This window comes from Micrasema longulum, unplaced genomic scaffold, assembly GCF_059751315.1.
Source record: "Micrasema longulum isolate JH-2025_06_02 unplaced genomic scaffold, ASM5975131v1 h1tg000020l, whole genome shotgun sequence".
Lineage (NCBI taxonomy): Eukaryota > Metazoa > Arthropoda > Insecta > Trichoptera > Brachycentridae > Micrasema > Micrasema longulum.
Window position 1 is genome coordinate 979,092 of NW_028277228.1, and position 22,754 is coordinate 1,001,845.

The 22,754-nt window shown below is 30.8% G+C and overlaps 1 protein-coding gene across 1 annotated transcript in view; it reads right to left on the reverse strand.

The window, feature by feature from the left end:
* The window catches only part of LOC148285623 (adipokinetic hormone/corazonin-related peptide receptor variant I-like), a 128,055-nt gene extending 105,721 nt beyond the window's left edge, over window positions 1-22,334 (reverse strand). The window contains exon 1 of the mRNA XM_088243306.1: window positions 20,973-22,334. Coding sequence (XP_088099432.1) covers window positions 20,973-21,236 — 264 coding nt within the window. The 5' untranslated portion in view covers window positions 21,237-22,334. The remainder of the gene's footprint in view (window positions 1-20,972) is intronic.
* Between the last annotated feature and the right edge of the window lie 420 nt (window positions 22,335-22,754).

The following is a 22,754-nucleotide window of genomic DNA, read 5'->3' on the forward strand; positions in this document are numbered from 1 at the left end:
AACCTTGACTTCTTTAATCAGTTTCTTAATAATATGAACGACAATTTTTGGTGATTTGTATTTTACCTTATTTGTTTGTTTCTTGTGTTTTTGTCTATATGTATTTATTATTTTATAATCTGTGAATGATTATTTTTATGCCGGAATGAATTGTGGACTGAACTTGTGTAAATGCAAAACGCATTTTTTGTATTTGTGTAGCATGTTTTAAAAAATAATACAAATATAACGCATACATAAAAGCCCTATCGATGTTAGAAATAAAAACATGTATTAATTTATTAAAAATACAATATATTCACGCTAAATAAGTTAAATGAATAAACAAAAAGGTTTTCGTAATTGGATTAGTTCATTGCTTACGTTCGTTTGAGTGATTCAATTTAAACAATATAGGTTGGCACATATGAACACATAGAGCCTTTTATAGGGATAGCTCCGGGCTGCGAGGGTATAACAAACTAAGGGTGAGTTAAGTATAAAACCAAAGAGGATTTTCTATCATTGACGCTCTTTATCCTATAAAATTGAAAAGCAAGGGAATTGTACCCATTCTTTTAATTCCCTGATATATATATATTTTTACATGTTTCAACAGTAAGGTTTACATACAGAACGTAATGCTGCTTTCGAACATTTCTTAAAAATACATAGTCATATTCATATTCATATAATGTTTGTTATGAAATCACACGAAATTCAGTATGTTATAAATGAATGTATTTAACTATTTATACATTACTATTTATACATTAGGGGGTTTGTTGCCAAAACTGTTTAATTTAATCAAACCACAATACAATAAAAGACGTTTTTTTTTTTTTTTAAAAAGATATATTAGCGTTCTTATAATTTATCCTAATATTTCCATTTTGGTGGCCATTTTCAAAGAGTTGTAAATAACTCACTATTAGAAAATGGAAATCAAGTTGGGGGGGGGATAACCGGGGGGGGGAAGGGGGGGGGGGGGTACACTAGATCGCGTGTTACGGGACCACAACCCGACACGTTGAGTAATGCTAGTATTTTATTTATTTTAAACTACGTTAGATCCAAAAAATCCAAATGTTTACATAAACAGAAAAGGCACAATATGTATACAAATAATTTTATACAGAAACTTGTCTTTGACGGGGAAAATAAAATAATTTTAAAAAATGAGATTAAGAGAGAAAGGACACGTTTCTATAATCGTAATTTCAACAAAGTTGCCATGGAAACATATTTGATATTGGATGGGAGATGATTCCACAATCGAGTCGCATGGAAAATCTATGAGCTTGGAAGGAAAGAGGTATTTATTTAAAACTTCATTTGCAATGAATAAGTACTTTAGGGGACGTATTGCTTTTAGCAATATCTTCCGGCCAACCAAAAAACAGATTGGTCAAAATTTCAACTAAAAAACCATAAATATATATCAAAAGATACAAACGTTAAAATGATAAAGAAAACCTAATTATTTAATAATAACAGCTGTTTTTTAATTAAGAGATAAAGCTTGCACATATTAACATAATAAAAAATAAAAAAAGTACATTATGTTCTACATATTAACTGATAAGGAATGTGGGATCCGTTAATGCGTTTAAAGGAGAGAAAAATAGGAACCAAGAAAAGAAAATGGGATATACGTCAAAAAAGCAGTAAAAACTCAAGGAGTTCAGGATTTTGGGATATATAATAATGTTTCAGGCATTTTTTGAAGGTGGCTAGAGAAGGAGCAGTTTTTATATGAAGAGGTAGCTCATCAGGTATTAAGGATAGGAATCAAGAGGATGATCTGATAAGTTTTCAAAATTTCCACGAAAGTATAGTGGAGCATTAGGACTATGGAGTTCAGTGATCAGAAATCAGAGGGTATGAAAATCTCTAAGTTGATATATAATTTTACGCCATTTTAGTTGCCTTTGATAACCAGGCGGTCATATTTTCCAAGACCAAATATTGACCTGTTGCATGCATTTTGAATTTGGTCTAGTTTTTTGGAGTTCGCAACTACATAAAGTTATATATTAAACATGAGACACTGGAAGTAACATTGATATCTAAGAGGACCTGTAAAGCCTGTTTAAGGAGAGGGTTTTGAAGTAATTAAAAACACTAAAGATGACACCACACTTATTGCATCGTCAGAGATTAAAATTAAAGAACTAATTGACCAAATAGATGCTACTAGTTCAGACTTAGAACTTTCATACGATCATTGATCAAGCTAATAAAGTAGCACCATTATCCTTATTGCGCAACTTAGAAAAAGTCAACAATTATTTATCTAAGTTCTCTTGTCAGCGGTGGTGGTGGGTGTGAAGGTGAAATACGGCGTCGTATTGGAATTGCTAAAAGTGCTATGAATCGGCTGGTGAAGATTTGGAAGAATCGCAGTATAACCATTATCACCAAAAAGACATTGGTGAAGGCCTTAGTTTCCTAAGTGTTCATGTACGGTGTGGAGTGTTAGACACTGAAAGAATCTGAAAAGAAAAAATCGAAGCTTCCAAAATGTGGTGTTGGCGGTGAATGCTGCAGATTCCGTGGACGGCCAGACGTGCGAATGCATCTATTCTTCAGGAACCTGTCATAGGAGAAAGATTAACATCCATGTGCGAGAAAAGAATCCTGCAGTTCTTTGGACATATTTCCAGGAGGAACTCTGATAGTGTGGAGAAAACTATTCTCCTGAGAAGTGTCGAAAGGACAAGGTCGCGTGGGTGTCAACCAACAAAATGGAGCGGCATAGTCACTGAAATATCAGAATCATCACTGACGAATACCTATAGAAGAGCACAAGACCGTCCCAGATGGAGGTAGACTGTCCACAGACGAGCCATGCCTGGAGTCATGCCGTAATCACCATTCTCAGACATGAGTCACGGATTGAAGAGAGAGAGAGATAAAATGTGCAATAATTGTTACCCTAGATATTTTTTAATATATGCCTTTGGCTTGGGCACAACAAAAATAATTAAAAGCGTTTATCACTCGTGTAATCACTGAAAAATATTTTAATGAATTTAGTTTTGGGAGAAGAAGTTTCCTTGCTGAATAAAGATCTTTTTGATCTTTTAACCGCCTCCTTATTTTCTAGTCAAAGGTAGTCCGTAACTAATTAATTAGCCCTTTCTTTCCGAACATCAAATAAAAACAAAATTTTAATGAACGATGAAATATTTCAAAAAAGTAAACAAAATAACATTTTGCTTGGTCGAACACTGAATTTTGCCTTCACACAGTAAATTATTTTCTTCATTCCTCACAACAAAAAAACCCGCTAACAGGCATTCAAGAATACAAATAGTAAATATAAACACATTGTAATTTTAATTTGATCCAAAAAAATAATATTAATAAAAAGTAATCGAAAAAATAAATAGTAAAAATAAAAAGTAAAAATCTACAGGGGAAGAAAAGGAAGAGAGTAAAAGGAAAACTCAAATATTCAAATAGTGACATTTCAACATATTCCACATTCTAGAAACTACTACTAGTAGACTAGACATAGTTATCGTTGTATTTTTATTTATTTATCTCATATCACAGGAGCGGCCTATTCCTGTGAACCTCCCCCGACTAGCTAGAAAATCCGTGTTGAGTCGAGGTACTTGTAATACATTCATAAACATAAAATGGACTATAATTTTATGATGATTAACATGAATATATGTATTTTTTAAGTCTTAATTGAATTATTTCTTATTAAAAAAATTATTGTATTTCTGTATGTGTATATATATATATATATATATATATATATATGTATGTGTATATGTATATAGTATGTATGTAGTACAGACAGCTTTCAGTATTCAGACGTTGGAAAAAGAGTACTTTTTGTTAGAAATAAGGGTTCGTTGCCGTTTGGCAATAGAGAGCATTTGTAAGTAACAAAATATTTTATAAAATTTAAATAAATATAATACATTATTATATTATTCTTACATAAACAATGACAACTATATTTATTAGAAGGTTTATTCCAATTTATAAAGATTTAACAATTAAATAAACTTCCGGGATATTTCTTAAAAATTTATTGAAATGTGCGATTATAAACTCAAAAAATCCCTATTCAAGTCAAAAATGCTCGATTGAACATGATTTTCTTATGACTGTTGACAATTGCCGAGTCAGTGTGCTTAACTTTTGTCTGTATTTATCTATCGAGATATTACAAAGCTGCCTCTCTTGACATCTTGATACGTACACTCAGTAAGATAGTAAAAAACGCCGGAAAAAATATAATTACATTTTTTTTTTTAATGGTGGCAATGTTTTTATGGCCAGATGCAACTTTATGTTAAAACCGACAGTTACGTCAGAATTCAATTTGACTTCTCTTGGGTGGAACAAAATTTTTGTTACTTTAATTGAGCAGGTATGTGGTAGGGTACTAAATTCGTCAGTACCTACCCAAAACTTGAAGAAAGAGCGTCGGTAGTGTATCTTCGCAATCGCACAGGAAAATTTATCTTCAACTATGCTTGATGGTGTTTTAAATTCCGATTGTAATCAAAGCTATGGTATTAATTGGGGGTATCGCTTACTTTAACAGTTAATAAAATTAAAAAGAAAAAATTATAGCATCAATAAAAATGAGTAAAAAAATGCCAAATATGCTTTTTAAAAATGAAAAAAAAAATACGTAAACGTTTGACAACAACTTGAAACACCGTTTTAGAAGAACCAGAACACGGAAAAGTTAAGGTACAAAGAAACAAAAAAGGTAAATAAGGTTGAATTCAGTAAATGAATAAAATAGGCACCACATGACATTATAACCAAATTATTCATAATTTGATTTATCTGTAAGCCATTCTTAATAAAATTATTTCATAAGTACACGGAAGTGCTTTGCAAATAAAATCTAATCTCATAAATGAAATTTCATTTACCGAAAAAAAAAAATTGGATTACGAGATTTAATAAGATTTATTCTTAATTGAAATAATTTATTTGAAAGCGGGCTAGTATAACTTGATAAGGATAATAAATTAAAATGTTTCATATTGTATTCATGTTTTCCAAGAAAAATGAACGAAATTTCAACCTCCTGCATTAATATAATGATTATATACACATTAAATTTTGAATTTTAGGCCGGAGCGTTATTATTAAGTTTTTTTCTTCGTTTCCTCATTAAGGTTTTAAAAAAAAAAAAAAAACATATATTTTTTTATAATCATTGATCAATAAGTCCACTTATATTCACTACACACTCTTGCATGCACACAACACTCACACACCCATACACATATACACACACCCTCACACACCCTAAATATATATACTCACCCTAACTAACATGTACAACAATAATAAAACGGATACACTAAATAAGAATACGCATTGTTTTTTATTTACGTTATTTTATTGTGACTTTTATTACTATAATTTATTGATGTACATTTAAAAAAACGTATTACTAATCTTATTAAAAACTTATTAATAATCTAGTAAAATTATATTCGATTGTTTAAATTCCATATATCTTAAATTAAATTTTATTTAAATTAATCTTACATAAATTCTAATAACTGCTTTAATAACATATAATTAAAACTAAATTTTAGTCTTTGTATAATTTTTGATTTTTCTTTTGTGACTATTGGTGTTCACATATGACTGGTGAAAGATGTTTAGTGTTATTATTTTTTATTTTATAAATTGTATTTACATTGTAATATCTTTTACTGTTTGTGAACTGAAAATAAATACATTTTATTACGCATCGAACCCGGGACCTCAAGTATCAAAGGCAAATACGCCAATCACTACACTACGAGGTGGACTTATCTTCAGTTGATTCCCCTTTTCAGGATTTTAACCTGAGAGTAGCCATCGATTCAAAAACTCTCGTCCGTGGTTCTGGTTCTATTTCAGAGGCAGAACTGTATTATTCATCTACCTAGGCATAGAAAGTAAAATACGGAATATTGATTTTAAAGATGGTTCTACACTTTAAAATATATTTTTGACTTTAAATACTAGCACATACAAAACGGCTCGCTCGCAGGTGAAGTTTTCTTCGCAGTCTCAATCCTGGGGATTGGTTTGCAGCAAAGTCCTGCATCTCGTTCTCCATTGGTTATTTTCTGCAGCCCTCTTCAGCTCGCAATCTTCGCACACTTGCTCCAAATATTCCCATCGGGGCACCCTCTATAATTTGTCCTCTCGATGTCGTGCAAGAGACCCTCATGGTACATAATGTGGCCGATCCATCGGGCTCGCCTCTCTGAGATGGTTTTGATTAGGTGCCTACCTTCTTCAATCCAGTTGAGAACCTCGTCATTAGTGATGCGGTCTCTCCAGCAAATTCCTAATATTTTTCTGTAGCATTACATCTCGAAGGCCTCTAGTCTTTTTATATCTCTTTCGGTAAGGCACCATGTCTCACAACCTTACATCAATATGCTCTGTGCTCGGTGACGTCACGTCACTGCAATATCACACATCATCCCTGCCAAGTGTGCTTCTAACAATCATTGTGTACAAGTATGTCGCGGTGACGTTATACGTGCCGTTTGTTCCATAGAGCGCGAAACGTCTCTTTTTCAAGTAGTTAAAAATATGCACATTTTAGACCATTGTAGAAAATTTATCAGACGTCGTACGGACAATAATGACACATTTTCTGGCGTATTTTTTTGCTTATTTATTTTTTTATTTATTTATTAGTTTATACATACATTTTTACAAAAATTGCACAAAAAACACTCTGGCAAATTCTGCTTGTACTAGAAGTAGGCTCAGTATATGCAAGCAAGAAACATTAGTATGCCTAATGTTGCAATCGGTTCCTATATGGGCAAATGCCTGATTTAAGAAACCGATTTGTTGCGGCAAATATGATTTTGGAATATGTTTTCTATAAATAAAAATATTATTGAAGAAATAGAAAAACAATTATAGCCCAAAGAGAAAAAAAAAGTACTGTTTACATTAAATGTAAAAATCAAATGAAATATATATATATATATATATACACACACATACATACTACATACATACTATATACATATACACATACATATATATATATATATATATACACATACAAAAATACAATAAATTTATAAATGATTCAATGGGATAGCATAATATTTAGATTACTATCCTCAATAAATTCTCAGATTCCTTACTTCCAATGTCTTTCAACCAAATTGTTATTCTTTTTTTCAATACTGATGATTTATCAGATTATTTTTAAATGATAGTAAAAACAACATGAAAATACCTTGCATTATCTTTTAACTTTCGTTAAAACGTTGTCCGTCTCTGTTGAAATATATAAGAAAATACCTTACGTCGCATATACCTGTATGTGATCCAAAAGGGTTGTAGAAAAATCTCAACAGTTTTTCACACAAAATAAAAGGATAATAATATTTCAGCGCTAAGGTATGAAGTTCCCAAGGCGATCAGTGTCACGTAAAAGTCCTCTTTATATTCCTGAATTCTTTATTCGAGTATTCAGATTTATAGTAACAATTTACCACCGCAAAGCACCTGCCTACAAGGGCAAAAAAGCCATAGATTTATTTAAAACTTGAGCTCGTAAAGTTCACGTTACAAACCCATATACATTAAAGGATATTTGTTTATTTCCATGTTCTAACAATATACAGACAAACAGAGGTTGTTTGTTTAGATCCTGACTAGCTAAGAATTTCCTGGGTTTAGACGGGGTCTTTTTTGTAACGTGCATTTTTCATTGAATTAAAATCAAAATTAAAATTTTTAACAAAAATACGAATTACGAAAAGAAAATAAATAATAAATAACTAGATATAATTCAATTACTATTATTAATTATAAGTATTTAACCACTTGCCGATCTTTCATGTCTACTAGTTTCGAGACGTTCCCGTCTCTTCGTCAAGACACTTGATCTTGTTTTTTCGTAAATACTGGGTATGTATACTACAGTGACGGTAAAGGTGAAAGTCTGTTTTAGTATTTGCATGGTGAAATGAGTGTCCAGACGAAGAGACGAATACGACTCGAAACCTGTAGACACAAAAAGTCAGTAATTATATTTACTAACATTATTTGAAAAAATTTACCGCAAAGTTAATGCTTTAAACATAAATATGATGATTCAAATTAAACCGTCAAAATATTATGTCAAAGAAAAAAATCACAGGATTTTAAAATGCTTTCATTTTGTCCACCTCTTCACCATCATGATCTTTATATATTTAATTCCTTTGTACGTGTGATGTCACCGTACTCCTCCTAAACGGCTTAACCGATTTACGTCCGGTTTTTTAGAGAAATATAGATCTTTGCACTGTGCGTGTTCGTAGATATTAAAATCTACAATCGAATGTGTAAAAAAAGGTTAGAAGAAAAAATGTTTTATTCATCGATCTACCAGGGTTGCATTCGATGAGAATGCATTTGCAAAAAAATGGAAAGATTTGATTTTTTTTTATTAAAAAAAGTTTGTTTTTGAATGTTTACAAACAGCATTTGTTTTTTGTAGATCTCAATCAGATTCTTTCCTTAAATTCCTTATAATTTCTACGCATTTATTTCTTTTTCATGTATTTTTGGTAATACTAAAATAATATTAAATTCAATACATTTTAAAAACCGTATTCCTACATAAGTACACCCCTCTGTTGGCAAGAAAACCAGAGTTAGACGTTTGAAAAAAAAGCCATATTTAAAAAAAGATTTACTTAATGCTTTGAAATTCAACCATAAACAAGTACCTAGGTACCTACCTTAATTCAGTATTTGAATATTAAAAAAAATAGTTTTGGAATTTAATCACAAACAAGTACCTAGGTACCTACTTATTAATGAAAAGTCTTTTTCCAATGTAATAGCAGGCAAGCCAACGTTCGGGCAGAACCAGGTTGGTCGGTTCTGCTAGAATGTATATATATTGTATATGTATATAAAGTGTTCAATAAATAGACAGGGAAATATTGTCTTTTCCCAACTTTGTGAAAAACCTCGACCGCGCAGGACAGATCGCTGGGCCAAGGGGAAAATTCGGCTGCAGCTCATATGTTAGCGCTGCGAAAATAAATACACGACGAAAAATAATATTTGTTTTTTACCATGACGTTTGTATTGGAATTGTTAAAAGACGAACTAAATAATAAAAATATTTTTTTTCTGCCGCCATTTTTGAAAACTAATGAAGATGAAATTAATAACTACATATTTGACATACATATTGATCATCGCAGAAGGTTAACTTATATCTAAATTCAATTCTACAATTATTAATGTAACATAAATTGGTAACTCAAAGAGCACATTTGAATTTTAATGTACATATAATTTAGTTAATTAATTAACGTATTCGAGAACGCGTTAAGTTCAAGAAATTAATAGTCTCACAATAATATTATTTAATTATCTTGTTTTGGGCAATCCGAGCAATCAAATGGGTTAATTCGATCAAATTAATCACGCCTTGGGCACCATTGACATACGATAAATAGACGGGCTATTACCTTACTAAATGCAACTTAGTTTGACCAAATATTGTGTCACTCTCAACAATTTGAACACATGTTTATCTATTTTGTTAAATAAAGCTGTTTTGACCATGATTTTGTGTGGAATTTAGGAATTTTAATATTATGTTTATATCTAAGTGACTTTTTCATCTCAAATTCTTTTATTTTTTCTTCTTTATAAATTTGTATAATACCATTTATTTTATAAATATTATTATATGTACATTAAAACGAAAATGTTAACTTTCTAATATTCCTTTGCGGTGATCAAAAAAAATATGTTCGTCCTTTGAGGTCTTACGAAGATAACACCTAATCCCAGGTCCAGAAGCGATTAATCTCGAGCTTCATTTCCTTCTACTACCATACCATCTATTCGGATTAAAGTAGAGCAGTGGTTCCCAAAGTGGTTCCCACGGTACCCGAGTACCCCTAGAGGTCCACTAAAAGGGGTCTGTGGCAAGTTAAATTTATTTCGGGAGACCCGTGAAAGGTTTGATATAAAATAATATTTGTGACAAATGTGTGTACACTGTGCAGTCCAGTCAAGAACCGTATCACACAAAATAAACGAATGTAAATAAATACTCGTGAATATTAACGAATGTTATGCACAAATAAAGAGCCGAATATAAATTTATATACTACGCAGAAAATAGTCGTCTGTCACCGACTGTTACGTGCTAAAGCAGCGATCGGTAAACTAATTAGTCATAAGAGCCGAAAATCAACAGCACATCAATTATTTTATAAAGAGAGCAAATTTATTTTTATTTTAAAACATTTTTTCTTGAAAGCCAATGTACCTAGTCAGAAAATCAGTGTATTCGCTCTCTATTTAAATTAGAAAATCTTTATTTTCTCGATAAAGAGCTAAACACTTTGAGTACCGGCCGAATACACATAAAATTTACCCTGTGCCCGACCCATTTTTGTGAAATTTCATGATTTTTGAAGGATTTCTTAAAACTGACATAATTATGAAAATACTAAGTTAAATCAAGCGAAAAAAATACATTTTTGTAAGACAGTTTTGCCAACATTGGCCTTTATAAAGAGCCACATTGCGAATTGCAATGTTCGCACATATACAGGGCCTCACTCTTTTTTTTGTTCTTTGTATCCCGGATCCGTGTAAACACGTGTTTATTATAACCATGCTTGTGTCCCGGTCCCGTGTTTTTACGTGGTTTACCAGCAGCAAAAAGGGACAAATAAAAGTCACTAGATGTCAATAAAATGCACTTTTTTAGACAGCTGGTAATGACAGATGGTTTTATAATCACGTGTTTATACGGCTCCGGGATACAAAGTGTTAAACCACAAATGTGTTGACAATCTCGATCATTATATAAAATATTGAGGAATGTCTCCGCAGAGACAACTATCGTATAATAATTATTATGAATATTTAAAGCATTAACTTTGTGGTCAAACATTTTACTAAATGTTATTAAATATTTGTATATAACCACTTACCGACTTTTCTATGTCTACCGATTTTAAACGTACCCGTCTCTTAGCCAGGACACTAATTTAACCAACATGCAAATCCCACTATACACCTTCACCATAGTTGTTGCACACAAATATTAAACAAACACGACATGCATTTAAATAAGCACATGCTTTGATTAGGACAAATATGCACTGATTAAATGATAAAATAATATATGTATAAATGTGTTGTTTGAGAAATAGTCAGAAGGCATCTGCAGTATATGGCCAAGCCAACTGTATCGCCTCCGCTTGACGACAGTTGTCATCGGAGTAATAATAGTTTGTAAAAAAATGTAATTAAATCGGGTTGTGGTCCCGTGTCTCGAACTCACGACTCAAAGGTCCGTGGTTCGAATCCCACTCTACCCCAACTTGATTCCTATTTTCTTATAGCGAGTTATTTACGACTCGTTGGAAATGGCCCTCAAAATGAAATATTTAGGTAAATCATAAGAACGCTAATTTTTTTATTTTTTTTAAACTTTAATTAGAAAACTATAAATAGCTTACATTTTTTTTTATATAATATACAAATGTTGTCTCTAATACTATTGTTTTTTCATAATAAAATAAAATGAATTGCAAAACGGGGTTCTCATTGTCAGATTTATGATTTAAAAGTGTATATTGGCATAATAAGTTTGGAAACCATTGAGTAGAGGATTACGCCTCTCTTTTCCGTTTTATTCATACATTGTACATATATAGTAAATATATATACTATATTCCCCTTTTACGAGAATTTCTTCTTCCTTGTTGAAGTATTTCCTTTTTCTTAGTGAAGTTATTATTTCATTTTTTTACAATTAAGCATTCCAAAACTGGTCGAAACATAAATTTTAATTTTCTGATTATATACCAAATAAGTACAAAGTTGAATTAAGAATTCCCCTTTTTCCTTTGCCAAGGATCCCCAAAACAGTTAACAAAATCCCACGAACCAGTATTGTCTAGTTCATACAAGAAGAAAGAGGAATTGTGAATGAGTATTAAGAGGGTGCTCTGAGAATAAAAACGAAGAGTTAAACCACGAACTGGTAAGCGTTTACGAACCTCCGTATAGGAGCGTTAGGACTATGATGTACGAGTGCAGTGAACGTAAGTGAGAGGGAGTGATAGTCTTTTCGCTGTCTAATTTTGAGCCATTTCAGTTGCCTACGATAATCATATTTTCTGAGACCAAAAATATTCCTTATGCATGTGTTCTGAAGTCGTTCATAAATAATATAGTTCTGTAAGAAAAATACAACAAGGACCCTAGACGAGTGATTTCCATTTGGCTACCCTTCGGTGAAAATCTTGAAAAAAGCAATCGAATGGGGAAAATCCACCTTGTGATTTTTCTTATTCGTTTATTGAAAACATGATTTTCGTTTTTTTATTAATAAAACAGCAGACTATTTTTTATTATACGCCTCTAATCGTTTGCGAATGATTTTGGCGCTTACAAACAAGATAAAGAAAGTAAAAAAATATACGCATTATAGAAACGACAGAAAAAATTACACCCGAAAAAAATATGATTTGAAATATTCAAAAACAATATCAAAAAGTTGTATGTCAATAAAATGTTTCTGTTTTTTCTTATACTTTATATTTTATTTTTTAATGGTTTAAATGGCAATCATCTATTTAAGCTGGAGGTTTTTTCCAGTATCAAGTTAAATGTTTAGTTGCATAGGTATAATATGAACTTTTTTTTCTGTGATATATTTTGATGCCCTTTAATAAGGAGTATTTTTATGTTTTTTAATTTTTATATTTCCTTTTTTAATTACTATAAAAAAATACTTTATAATCTTTTACAAAATGTTTTTTTTCTTTTTCTTTTGTTACGCAAAAATATAATAACTGTCTTTATATTATAGGTGCAAAAATTCATAAACATTTCTTGTATACCCACGAACAGGCCATGCCTTTGTCGGACTTTTTGTTTACTATTTTTACTGTTAATATGTATTTCATTTCTATGTAATTATTCTTTAATTTTTTTAATACTATGTCTTACCTTTTATGTATATTGTAAAAAAAAACAAAAAAATAAAATAATAATAATAATACTAACAAATTATCATGATTACAAAATATAATATCTTATAAGTCCACAATATCAAGTTTATGTGTAGCTGCTCGTCTAACTATTATTGAAAATTCAATTCCATAATTTAAAAAAATACTTGTTTATTTTTATTACCTTTTACTTGTTTTTTTATTTTTTACTATTATATCAAATTGCTTTGTAGTATTGGCAAATACGCATTTCATATATACATATTTTTATTTCTTCCTTTTTCGCGATAATATATGCTTGCTTGTTTATTAATTTAATTTAAATTTGTCTTTCTTGCTTACCGTAACACTTTATTTACTGTGTTTGCTTTACAGAATTTATTTCATAAGCTTTGCATTTTTTGTTTATATTCTTACTGTTTTTTCTTGCATACCTTTGTTATTATTGTTTTTTTTTTTAATTAGTAAAACTTTTTATTATATCCTTTCTAACTCATTTCACATACTTTTACTGTATATTATTTAGAATGTTAGCATGTATTTTATTTTTATTTTTTGTAAATGCCTTTTGGGCGTTAATGAACAAAATAAATAAATAAATAAATAATCATATCTGTTCGGACCAATTCTCAACCTAATCTATACCTACCTACCCGTCCTTCCCATTTCCTAGCGCACTCCATGTTACAATAATTCTACGTGTGAGTGCCGGAAAAACATTATATAATCAGAACTAATCTAATATCAAACTTAGGATTATATCAAATATCAAACAAAAATTATCATTCTTAGGCTTATGACCTGTCATTGGCTGGTTTAAGTGGCCACTTTACACACTGTGTAACATTCACCATTCTGCCCACGTTTGAGCATCCACATTTCCTCAACTCTTCCACCTGTTGACTTTTGTGTAGTAAAATAGCTGAAACCTTTATCATGTGGGTGAAATTCATCCATATTCCCTTCTCAAAAATGTTTTTAAGGTATTCTCCATCCCTGTTGTAATTTGTTAATTTTAACGACTCCCGAGGGGGTGAAATCCAGTATTTTGTCTACGAACATTAGGACAAATTCAAATTTTGTAAAAAGACAGTTATTTGCAGAGGTCATATTTTGGAATATGTCATTTTTTAGTTTTTATCAACTTTAGGCAAATAGAAAAAAAACTGTTAATAATCACAAGTAAAAACGTAGTATATCAATTATTTATAAAGCATAACAACGGTGTGTGTCATATCTACACTGAGTTTTTGCTTATAAATCTCTACTTATTCACATATATACACACCCTCATCCTCACTCAACTTTCTAAATTACGCCTGAGGAAACATCTCCTCTCTCTTCCTTCATCTCTCCTCTATTTCTCACTTTTCCCTTTCCCCATCAAAAACTAGTATCGGTGTTGATTCACTTACATATACGTATATTGCTAGTTTTATTTGTAAATATATATATTGTGCATACATTTTGAAGCTAAAACTATATAAATAACTAGCAGACCCAACATACGTTGTCCTGCTCTAACGTTAGCTTGCCTGCTATTAGCTAGGAAAAAGACTTTTAATTGATAAGTAGGTACCTAGGTACTTGTTTATGGTTGAATTCCAAAACAATATTTTGAGTTTGTCCAAATTTTTGTAGACAAGGACTGGATTCAACTCCCTGGGGAGCTGTTTACATTAACATATTACAACACAAATAAAGGTTTCAGCTCTTTAACTTCACAAACATCAACAGATAAAAGAATTGAAGGAATATAGATGTTCAAATATAGTCAGAATGGTGAATGTTACACAGTGTGTAAAGTGGCCACTCAAACCAGCCATTGACAGGTCATAAGCCTTGTAGATGCCTAGACTTGTATATTACCTTTTTTTAATGTTCTCCATCTCTGTTTTAATACCTTAATAAATAAACAAAATACACCAAAAGTTCTAGTTAAGGTCGTATTTCCATATCAAAAACATGTTTTTATAGGTTTATCGGCCATTAGCGCTTCAAGCACTTATTTATATTCTACAAAGACAAAATATATAAAACGGACTAAATAATAAACACGAAATTTCAAAGATCAAAGCTTTATTTAAACGTTGTAGTTGTATTCTATTTCAACTACGCAATATTTACTCAGAATGTACATTATCATTTCACGCATAAATTAATAATCTAATTTTAGTTATTTGTCTCAGAATTAATCAATCTAAACAAACAAACAAACCAACAAAATATCACGCCATTTTCCGTAGGGGTAGGCAGAGATAGTAGAACGCCATATCACTCTGTCTTTGCAGACAAACCTCGATTTAATTCAATAAATGAAAATATAAATAATTCAAATTAAAATAAAAACACCTGTTTTTTATTCAATAATCATTAATTGAACTGCCTATCGCACTGGTTCTGAAGCTACACAAGCTTCCTTACCAAAGGTACAATTTAGTAATACAATTAACATTTCAATTTTGATTTCAATTTTATTAAAAAAAATTTCAATTTCAGTTTTATTTTTTCATGTATATTTACATTACAAAATGGAATATCTTAATTCATACATATGTAAATAACCAAATTGTATCTTCATGAGGAAGTTTTGTTTGTTTCAAAAAACATTTTCCTCAATTTTTTTTGCACCACGACAGGCCCGGAGGCCTAATTATAGAGGTGAATTACAGCGCAAAAAAATCACATTCAATTTTTGTGTTCTCATCGGGAATCGAACCCGCGCGTGAGTCAAGTGTCTTGACCGCCACACCACGGAGGAAAGTAAAATGTGTACCACGGATATCAACGGTATAAAATGTCACAATATTGACGAGGATGCGTCTGACGTCACTCACACAACGCGTTACGTCATAATAACGACGTAGGAAAGGAAAACAGTTATTAAAAGACATGTAGCAACTTTACAGGAGAGCCAATAAAAGTTTTTTATTCTTTTTTAATTTAAAAAAAGTCATTGATAATTGGTTTAGCCAGATGAATCTCACCTACATGATGGTCTCAGTTCTTTTACTTCGCAAAAATCAACAGGTGGAAGAGTTAAGAAAATGTGGATGCTTTAACATGAGCTGAATGGTGAATTTGAATTTCCGATGCTCTCTTATATTTCCAAATCATGACTTATCTGCACGTTTTCACAAACTGATTAACCTTGAAAAAGGGAGAACATTAATAGACCTCACATTCCTCTATAAAATTATTAACAGTCTAGCTGATTCGTCCCAGCTCCTAAATAAAATTCAAATTAACTGTCCGTCACGTGCCCTACGAAATCACCCAACCTTTAGAATACCTAGTGTCAATACGAACTATTGCCAGAATTCGTTTTTACACAGATCGTGTTCCACTTTTAACAGCTTTTTTAACCATATAGATATCTATCATACAGGATTACAATTATTTAAAAAAAAGTGTATTGAAAACTTTTGAATAAAACTCCCGTTGGTCCCTTTTTCTCTTATATCACTCAAATTACATACATTAATATTATTATTATAAATCAAATTTCTCTTTTGAAATTTGTATTACTACTAAAATCGCTTTAATGAAATTTTATCGACTTCTCTTGGTTTAAAATCTTCTCCTTATATTGCTTTTTCAAATTTTAAAGATTACTTGCTATACTTGTTATTCCTTCTTTATTTTTTCTTTTTTCGCTGCTGCATTGGCATGTTTTTATACTTTTAAACTCCTTTTAATTACTTATATTAAATATGTAAATAAAATCAATATATTGCTGCTCTTACTATAATGTGTCATTAATTTTGAATATGTTTTTTAAATTGACCTAAATTTATGGTCTTATATTTCACTTAAAGATTCTTCTCGTCGTTTCTTTGAATCCCTTAAAATAAATATGTGTATATTTATGTTTTTCCCTTTTTTTTTTAATGTTATTACTATTTTATTTTATTTTTACATCTGAGCATGTTTTTCATTTTTTATTTCAATTCTTAATTTTTAATTACTCTTACAAATTTTCTTCATTTTTAATATTATTTCCATTTGTAAATACTCACTACAAACTTTAAAATATCTTTTTTTTACTTAAATTAAAAAATTTAAACAACTTTCATTTATGTTTTTCTTTTTCCTTATCTTTTTTATACTTTCATAATTAACCTTATATTTAATTGCTTTATAATATGGAAACTTCACTGGTCCATTAGAATTAAGTCTAATTGTGTAAAATATTAAGCTTTGTAACTGTACTGAATGTTTCCTGAATAAAAGAAAATAAAAAATAAGACAAATAAATAAAATTACACAGTGTGGGCTAGTAAAACCAGTAAATGCCTAAACTTCCATAACTCCTACTCGAAAATGTTTTCCTTCTCTGTTGCAAAACAATAGATGAATAATAATGGTCTTAGACTAATGTTGATAGATTCCTTTTAGGTAAAATACGCATACACACCTCACTAATGGATATTGACAGCTCGACTAATAATAATATTCTCAATTTCAACCAATTTCAGAATTAATAGTCAATTGACACTAGTGTCAAGACAAAGATATCGTGTTTTGTTGCCTTTTAACCCTTCCGGACCTGACGGGGGTATCTAGGGTCCTCCAGGTAGCATATTTGTTCAATAACTTTTTTGTTAAGGTGATTTTAAACGAAAATATGAAATTAATTATTCGTAGATGGCGCTTTTATCATTTTTTATTGAAAAATGCAATTTCTACGTTTATTTTTGACGAAAATTTTACAAAACTTTGGTTTACTTTATTTGATTGTACCAAATACCATATCAATAAAGTTTAGGTCCTTTTTACAAAATGGTGTGCAAAATAAAAAATAATACATTTTTTTGTTTTTGTTTTGTACAACATTTTGTGAAAAGGATCTAAATTATATTGTTACGGTGTTTGTAACAATTAATATAATGTAAAATTTCCGCAAACCAAGTTTTGTAAAGTTTTCATTAAAAATAAACGTAAAAATAGCATTTTTCAATAAAAAACTATAAAAGCGCCATCCACGAATAATTAGTTTAATATTTTCGTTTGGAATCACTTAAATCATTATTTTGATGTCATTTTCGGCAGAATCTGACCCAATAATGTTTGAAATGTATAAAAATATTTTTTCGCCAAATTCTTTGAAAAATATGTCACATTTGTCTTTGCTTTCCCCTCTGCAAACAACAAACATTACAATTCATCGTATTAAAGTTTTTTAATTTTTTATATATTGGTCAGTTTGCACGTGTGCTTTTTGATATTTGGGCGCAAATTTCCGGCCATAACTACAAAGAACTAGGTTTTGTGTTTTACATTTTACATGTTATCCCCTTCCTAACTCTCCGCTAACGGGCGGCGCGGCATTAGATCGATGTTTTTCAAAGACAGCGCGAAAACTGTGAAAACAGCGCGATGCCAGACGGCATCCTCTCGTACCAGAATGTTTTTAAAAAATGTGTCAATGTCTCAGAAAACGCGAAACATCATGAAACCGTTTTATAAATACTACCATTATAATTATACGCAAACGTCATATCTCTACCCGCGTCCTCGAATAAATTTATATTCATAATTATTTATTTTTTTTTATATAAAAAAACATCTTTGCGTTTCTATGATTTACCAAAATATTTCAATTGTGTGGCCATTTTCAACGAATTGTAAACAACTCACTATTAGAAAATGTAAATTAAGTTGTGGTAGAGTGAAGTGCGAACCTCGTACCTCTGATCCATGAGTCCACGACACTAGCCACGGGACCACAACCCGATTTAAATGCTTTTTCTATTAAAACCGTAGATTATTATTTATGAATACGTAAGTTTTTTTCTAATAAAGAGCATGATATTCGCATATTATTTTCCAATTATTGTTTTTTGAAATTTAGTTGCGTATTTTAGGACCGTTTTCACAAAGTGAAGTTTCTACAAAAAAAAACAAATGCGTTTTTTATTGAAATGGGTTCTTCCATGTGATCGATTGGTGAAATAAAATTTTAACAAAACGTTAATTGTGCGAAGCTGTAGCGGTTCAAGTATCATGAATTTTAACAAAACGAAATATCTACACTTCATAGAGTTTTCACAAAGCGAAATATCTGAATATTTTTTTGGGGTGTTAAGTTTTTTAAAATCGGAAAAAAATCACAAACAAAACATACTTTCGGTCAAGAAAAAAAAACATGTGTTGAAACTTCTGGCCTACTGTATAATAATAATAATAAAATAATATTATTTGAAATATATTTTGTTATCATTTTATTTTTGCTGTTATGTATGTAAAAAATATATAGGAGGTAAATACCTAAATGTGTACATTTACATAGGTACTAACATATGTCAGTAAACATATAATTTTACAAAAAAACAGTTTAAAATGATTTTAAGCAAAAGTAAACTAATTTAATTCCCAACATAAATCAATTTTCCATAAATTCCTAAAACAAAAATATGTCGCTTTTTCTTTTTTGAGAAAATTCGTAAATTTAGAACATTTTTATAAATACTTCTACTGCTTCTACATTGTTGATTTTTAGTATATGAGTAAGGATTTTGTATATCTAAAAAACGTAATTTTTATTTTATTTAATTCATTTTCAACATGAAAATACCTTCTCCTGAAAAATTTACATTATGTAGATATTTCGCTTTGTTAAAACGGTCCTCATTTAGCAATCGTTTTATTTTAATGATAACCCAACGGCCTATAAAGAAATAAGCATTGAAAGCCTCAGTCTCTAACCCGGATCCGTTTTAAAGGTATTTTAGCCTCTTTTCCGATACGAACATTGCATCAACATTTTTTTCTAGCTTTAATGAACGCTTTTTTGTTTTTAATTAATACTCTATGTTTTAAAAATATCCGAGTTTTCTTAGAATTTACATTTACTGCTTTTAATGCCCCGATCACCGTCAGTGCACCTCAGCATATATTGTCAATTTTTCTGTCACCTTCAATCTAATTTTTCGAATTCTCACAGCAATAGGGTATGCTAGTTCATTAGCTTGTAAGTAAACCGGGAGAAACAAGTCCGACCGGGAGAACCGGAGCCGTCACTTCTCCACTGGCCATTACGTAACAGAGCGTACAAAGCAACCTTATTTGCCTGTTTTAAAGACATCCTGACAAAAAAATCAAAGTGCATAAATTCATTGTTTTCGCAGAATCCAAGGCTAAAATTCTCAGAAACATTCTTGGACTTAAACGGGATTCCCATGTCACGGATATCTAGCGACAAACAAAGATACTTCCCTTCAGGGTTATGCCACTGCATGACATAACTATTTTAAATATCATCAACTTTTCTGCTCACTCAAATTTAAAACACACATTTGGTCATAATATTCATAATTACAATACGCGTTATTCAAGAAATCTTCATGTGTCTAAGTTTCGCTTAACAAAGTTTGGCAGTGGGTCCTTGGAATAATATATTAAATATTGGCCATTCCGAATATAATAAACTGCCTGATGAGCTAAGACACGAAAAGCTGAATAAAAAATCCAGAAGTGTCGCAATTAAAAAATATTTCTTAAATCTTTTTGATATTGATAATTATTAATGTAGTTTATATAAGATGGTGTTTTATGTTTCTTATACAATAATGTTTTTTTTTATTTCGGATGTATTCATTTGTATGATATTAAGTATTGCCAAAATTTTTTTTTTTCTTATGTACGGCCCCAAATGAGTTTCTAATAACTCCTGGGAGTATAATATGTAATTTTTGTATTATATGTTTTATTAATAATAAAAATAAAAATAAAAAATGAAAAAAAAAAACCTAGCATCAACCTTTTTAAAACCTAGGAAATATAAGAAACAAGCATGTAAAACGTGTGTTTGGCTATTGGTTCTCAAAAACATACTCAAATTTATTTGAAACGTTTGTATTTGTATTGATGTCACAGACGGATTGTCATTTAAGCCGGAATACATGTTCCTATATTTTCAATACTTGGTATTTACAATTTGGCTATATTACAATTTTAATTTTAATAAGATGCAGGTCTTACCAGTAAATCGGCTATCGCCAGGTGCACCAGCATTGTGTTGATCCTTGTTCTAGGAGTATCTCTCTTGATTAGTAGCGCGAGTACGGTACAGTTACCGACCGCAGACACAACCATTAGTACACTGTACACGACTATAGACAGCACATGACTCTCGTTAAATGTCATATCTAAGGGAAGAACTGTCGATGATTGATTCCCGTCCATGCTCCCCAAAGTTTCAAACAACCTGTGTTCTTTAATATCCTCGGGAATAATGGGATCCATTATTACTATATCAGGTAACTCCGTAGCGTAAAATATATTTTTCAAATAAATACTTTATATCTTCTTTTCGATTTAATCGAAGGGTAATCAGCGGAGCATTTTACCATATTTCATTATTAAAAAAACAACGGACTTGCGCGTTGACTAAACACTTCCTTGTACGTAATGATACGCAGTTATTACTCCCGATAAACATTATTTGATCTTGAATTTTATCCAATTTGCGAAACACGTTTTTACGTTTTAATTAGTTCAAACAACTGATATTTGGTCTTAATTTATGAATAACATCTAATCAATTATATATTTAATTTAAATAAGTATATTTAACACGAAGTGCTGTAAACAGCGTCCCGTAATTAAGAGAGTTTATCTCTGAGCCAACAAAGGTTAGCCGATTGATAGAAAACACACAAACAACGAGCTACCTAGTATTTGGTATGTAGTATGTAGGTATGAAAGCAGTTTCTCAATTGGGTATTTTTTAACTTTCAAGAAAACATGTTTTTAGTCACAAGTTTTCCAATTGCCGCAGTGACGTAATTTTTAAATTTTGAAACGACTGTTGAAAGATATTTCAAGACTCTATATTTTGTTCCTTGATTTCCCGGCATTGGATGCCGGGATTTTTCATCGCCATGAAACTTTTTGTAGCGCGGTTTTACATTAGAAACAATTTTCTTTAACTTTTTCAGGTTTTTCGGAATTTTTTCGTTTTATAATTCACTCTTACACTTCAATTAATGTTTTCAAAGTCGGTCACAATCTGACTGTATCTTTTGGCTCTGCTTCGCGATGACTTCCCGCGATAATTCTCAAAACGGTTTCTTACACAACTGAAAACACAAGTACCTTGACACTTAATTTATTTTGTGGAACTGTTTTTTAAAACGAGTGAAAAATTAATAGGTTACGCGTGTGGGTAAATAAGAATCACCGCACAAAACTGCCACTTTAACTTAACGATGTCATTAAGTAATGATGTTTATAGCTTGATGTCAACAAATCTAAAGTTTTTGCAATGTACAGTCGTAATTATTTCGTCGTATTCAATGAAATTGACAAATAAGCCAACCGCGCAGTGCGAAAAGCTTTTTCCTACTGAACGGATCATTCAAATAATGTTTTCAACCACCAAAAGGAATAGCTACTGTGTATTATTTCCGAACATCGTTCATTTTACCGTTTAAAGATAGACCGACAACAGTTCTCCCGTTTTTTTTCTCCCACCTAGCATTCAGATTTCAGACTATGTACAAAGCATGTGATTCGTTTAGTGTGGACATTCGTATCTACGCACTCGCCTGTTGAATATAATGAAGGGGTTCTTTTGCAACATAATAAGTCTGTTTTCGATTCGTCATATTGTTTTCATTGGGAATCATCTCGTGTCAGATCCTATCCATCAATATTGAAAATTAATCAGAAGTTCCGGGAAAATATAACGTAAAATAACAACATAATTTTGGTAAGCATATTTTACAACTCTTATGATATGATAGAAACAATAGGAAATTA